At 38.0% G+C, this 3927-nt stretch overlaps 1 protein-coding gene across 1 annotated transcript in view; it reads left to right on the top strand.

Moving 5' to 3' along the window:
- The window catches only part of LOC119409566 (acidic amino acid decarboxylase GADL1), a 22905-nt gene that overhangs the window by 8605 nt on the left and 10373 nt on the right, over positions 1–3927 (top strand). The window contains exons 5-7 of the mRNA XM_037676467.1: positions 1196–1250; positions 1341–1457; positions 2157–2221. Of these exons, the coding sequence (XP_037532395.1) occupies positions 1196–1250; positions 1341–1457; positions 2157–2221 (237 nt within the window). The remainder of the gene's footprint in view (positions 1–1195; positions 1251–1340; positions 1458–2156; positions 2222–3927) is intronic.

The following is a 3927-nucleotide window of genomic DNA, read 5'->3' as shown; positions in this document are numbered from 1 at the left end:
TCAGTCTCCCCACCATCACAGACATCTACACCTCCAGATGCAGGAAGAGGGCCACCTGCATCATGAAGGACCCCACCCACCCAGCACACACACTTTTTGCCCCACTCCCCTCAGGAAGGAGGTTAAGGAGCATTAAGTGTAGAACCACTAGACTGAGGAACAGCTTCTACCCTGAGGCTGTTAGACTCATGAATCTCTAACCAGAATAATCACTGTGAAAAACCATATCATGTTGCTGCTGATCTGTTTCATGTTGCTGCTGATCTGTTTCATGTTGCTGCTGATCTGTTTCAATGTTGATGTGTTCATGCGTGCACATCTGCTCACAGACTCATGTTCATGCTTGTGCTGATGTTCAATGTTTTATGTTATGAGTGCTTAGTGTATATTTAGTTGATGTTTTTCTTAGTTCATATCTTAGATGTTATTACTGTTTTTCTTAGACATTTTATTGTTGGATGTAACTGGGACCCCGTGTACATAATTTTGCTCCACCACATGTACCACATGAGGTGCGAATGACAATAAAGAAACTCTGACTCTGACTCTCTGAACCAAGGACCTGCTCGCTGAGAGGCAGCAGCTCTACCAGTTGCGCCACCGTGCTGCCCGTATAATATACCATTTATAATTAAAAAAAAGAATATGACTGTTCCATTTGTTTTTGGCTCCTGCATCATCCAGCAAGTTTCATCACAGCAAACCCGTAGCATGAAATTATTATTATTTTTTAAACGGTTATGATTTTCACATTTCAAAACATCAACTTGTCTTCATTCATTTCTAACGATGGAAAAAATTTCATCTGTAGCTTCACAGTGTCAGGAAACATTCCAGAGGAATGAGGTTAGACCAGACGCTCCAGATGTAATTTTATTTTTCTTCCTCCAGTGATTGTTGTATCTTTTAACAAAGCATTTTGTGCTTTCCACGATTAATGTTTATACAACTTTGTGTTAAAACCTCATGTAACAACATCCTAAAAGTGGCAAAGCTAAAAGCGATAAGCAAAATAAAGGCATTTCAGTTCAACATGGATAGAAAAAGCTACTTGAAAGCATTTTCTTGCTACTTGCTTTATGTAAAAATATATTTCATTTTTTAATACTGCTTTATAAAGAAATTATGTAAACTACCTTTGTTTATTATTATGGTTTTCATTATATACAGTAAATTCATTGTCTTGTGGTTTCAGGGGAAAGATGATTCCCTCTGCTCTGGAAGAAAAAATACATCTGGCACAAAGTGAGGTGAGGAGTTCAACTCATTTTAAGGGATTTTAATGAAAAATTCAGTCAAAACTGCAACAAATAAATGATCTGTATGTATGCATTGTTCAGGGTGCAGTTCCATTCTTTGTCAACGCCACAGCTGGTACCACCGTGTTTGGAGCATTTGATCCCATTGATGAGATCGCCAGCATCTGTGAGAAGCACAACCTGTGGCTACACGTGGATGTGAGCTCTTTTAGTCATTCACCGATTCATTATGGAAATGCTGATTCTGCAGTTACACTATGTTTTACCTCTTTTATATTTACTACTGTATAGTTTGTGCTATTTTTGCTATTTATAAATCAAACTGTTTCACTCATCCATTGGAAATTTTATGCTTTTCATAATATTAGTATTTTATTACAAATCTATATTTTCTAAATAAATACATTGATTACAATTGTACAATTACAAGTGTTTCGAAAATATTGTTCTAGTTAAAATTTGCTTCTGCGTACTTCAGCTCTATTTTTGTCTTATACTACTTTTAGCCTTAACTTAATTTTTGCTACCATCTTTTATCTCGTTTTGCGTCTTTTGGATTTTAGTTAACATTTGTTATTTTAACTTTTAGCTACTGTTTTGCTACTTTTAGTTTATAGCTAGCTTTTTGCATCATTTTACTTTTATTCAGACGTTTACCATATTCAACTTGCATTGTAGTACATTTAGCCTTTAGCAGGTGGTTCATTACTTTTGACTTTTAGCTAAAGTTTTGTTTCTTTTAACCTTTAGATATTGTCCTGATTTTTTAGCATTAATAAACCAGTTTTAGCTTCTTCAGATAATTTATTAAGTACTCAGCATTAAACCTGCATTTTCACAGAACAGTCACAGTCCCAAAATGAGCATTTAGATTTATTTTTTCCATTTTTTCCTCAGGCATGCTGGGGTGGAGCTGTACTCATGTCTAAGAAACACAAGCACCTGTTAAAGGGAATTCAGAGGTAAACAAATAGTAACTGGGTACGGATTGGAAGTCCATATCTGCCAGTAACATGAAAAATTAAATCTAGATACAAAGTTGTTTTCTCACAGAATTTCCAACAATCCTTCTCTGGCCCTCTGTGGACGAAATGGGTGTGGAGACTGTAACCATAAGAACTAATGTTTTAGGTTTATATTGCACAGGGACATGTAAGTATGTGATGCTGAATGCTTGCGTGCCCAGACCGAGCTGTAAATAGTTTAATCGACAAAATCTAGTAAAATTATAACACACAGGGTTGAAACCAGAAATATTTTGTGCTCTGTGCAAGTACAGGACATAATATCACAGAGATTGGGTGGTCAGCCAAAATTTAGTGTCAACATTTTCCTTTGCTAAGATGAAGGTTGAAAAGTTTTAAGTTTAATCAAATTATTTTTACTCTTATGTGTACATATTTTAATGTATGTAAGTGTGTATATATGTAAACTGTATATGTATATAAATATATATATATATATTTATTATATATATATATATATATATATATATATATATATATATATATATATAGCTGCACAAAAGAGCAGCAGGTGCTAAATAATTTTAAATAATTTATTTTAACTAGAAATTCCATGCTGATCGTGCGGCTCATCCATCATTGAGCCAATTGTGTGTCATGTCCAATCTTATTTTGAAAAACCACGATAGAGTGAATCTGCGATAAACAAATCTCAAAGTAGCGAGGGACCTAGACATGCACACTGTTTTTACAAACATTTGTGAAAGAATGGGTCGCTTTCATGAGCTCAGTGAATTCCAGCATGGAAGTGATAGGATGCCACCTATACAACAAATCCGGGTCATGAAATTTCCTCGCTTCTAAATATTCTACAGTCAACTGTATTAAAAGAAAATGGACGTGCTTGGGAATGACAGCAACTCAGCCACAAAGTGGTAGGCCACGTAAACTGACGGAGTGGGTCAGCAGATGCTGAAGCACATAGTGCAAAGAGGTCACCAACTTTCTGCAGAGTCAATCACTACAGACCTCCAAACTTCATGTGGTCTTCGGATTAGCACAGAGAGCTTCATGGAATGGGTTTCTATGGTCGAGCAGCTGCATCCAAGCCATACATCACCGAGTGCAATGCAAAGTGGCGGAAGCGGCAGATGCAGTGGTGTAAAGCATGCTGCTACTGGACTCTAGAGCAGTGGATGCGCGTTCTATGGATTGACGAATTACACTTCTCCATCTGGCAATCTGATGGACGAGTCTGGGTTTGGTGGTTGCCAGGAGAACGGTACTTGTCTGACTGCATTGTGCCAAGTGTAAAGTTTGGTGGAGGGGGGATTAAGGTGTGGGGTTGTTTTTCAGGAGCTGGGCTTGGCCCCTTAGTTCCAGTTAAAGGAACTCTGACTGCTTCAGCATACCAAGACATTTTGGACAATTCCATGCTCCCAACTTTGTGGGAACAGTTTGGAGCTAGCCCCTTCCTCTTCCAACATGACTGTGCACCAGTGCACAAAGCAAGGTCCATAAAGACATGGATGGCAGAGTGTGGTGCGGATGAACTTGACTGGCCTTCACAGAGTCCTGACCTCAACCCGATACAACACCTTTAGGATGAATTAGAGCGGAGACTGAGAGCCAGGCCTTCTTTGGAGGTCTGTAGTGATTGACTCTGCAGAAAGTTGGCGACCTTTTTGCACTATGCCCCTATA

Source organism: Nematolebias whitei, chromosome 5 (genome assembly GCF_014905685.2).
Source record: "Nematolebias whitei isolate Nwh7 chromosome 5, NemWhi1, whole genome shotgun sequence".
NCBI classification, from domain to species: domain Eukaryota; kingdom Metazoa; phylum Chordata; class Actinopteri; order Cyprinodontiformes; family Rivulidae; genus Nematolebias; species Nematolebias whitei.
This window is presented reverse-complemented; position numbering and strand designations above follow the sequence as displayed.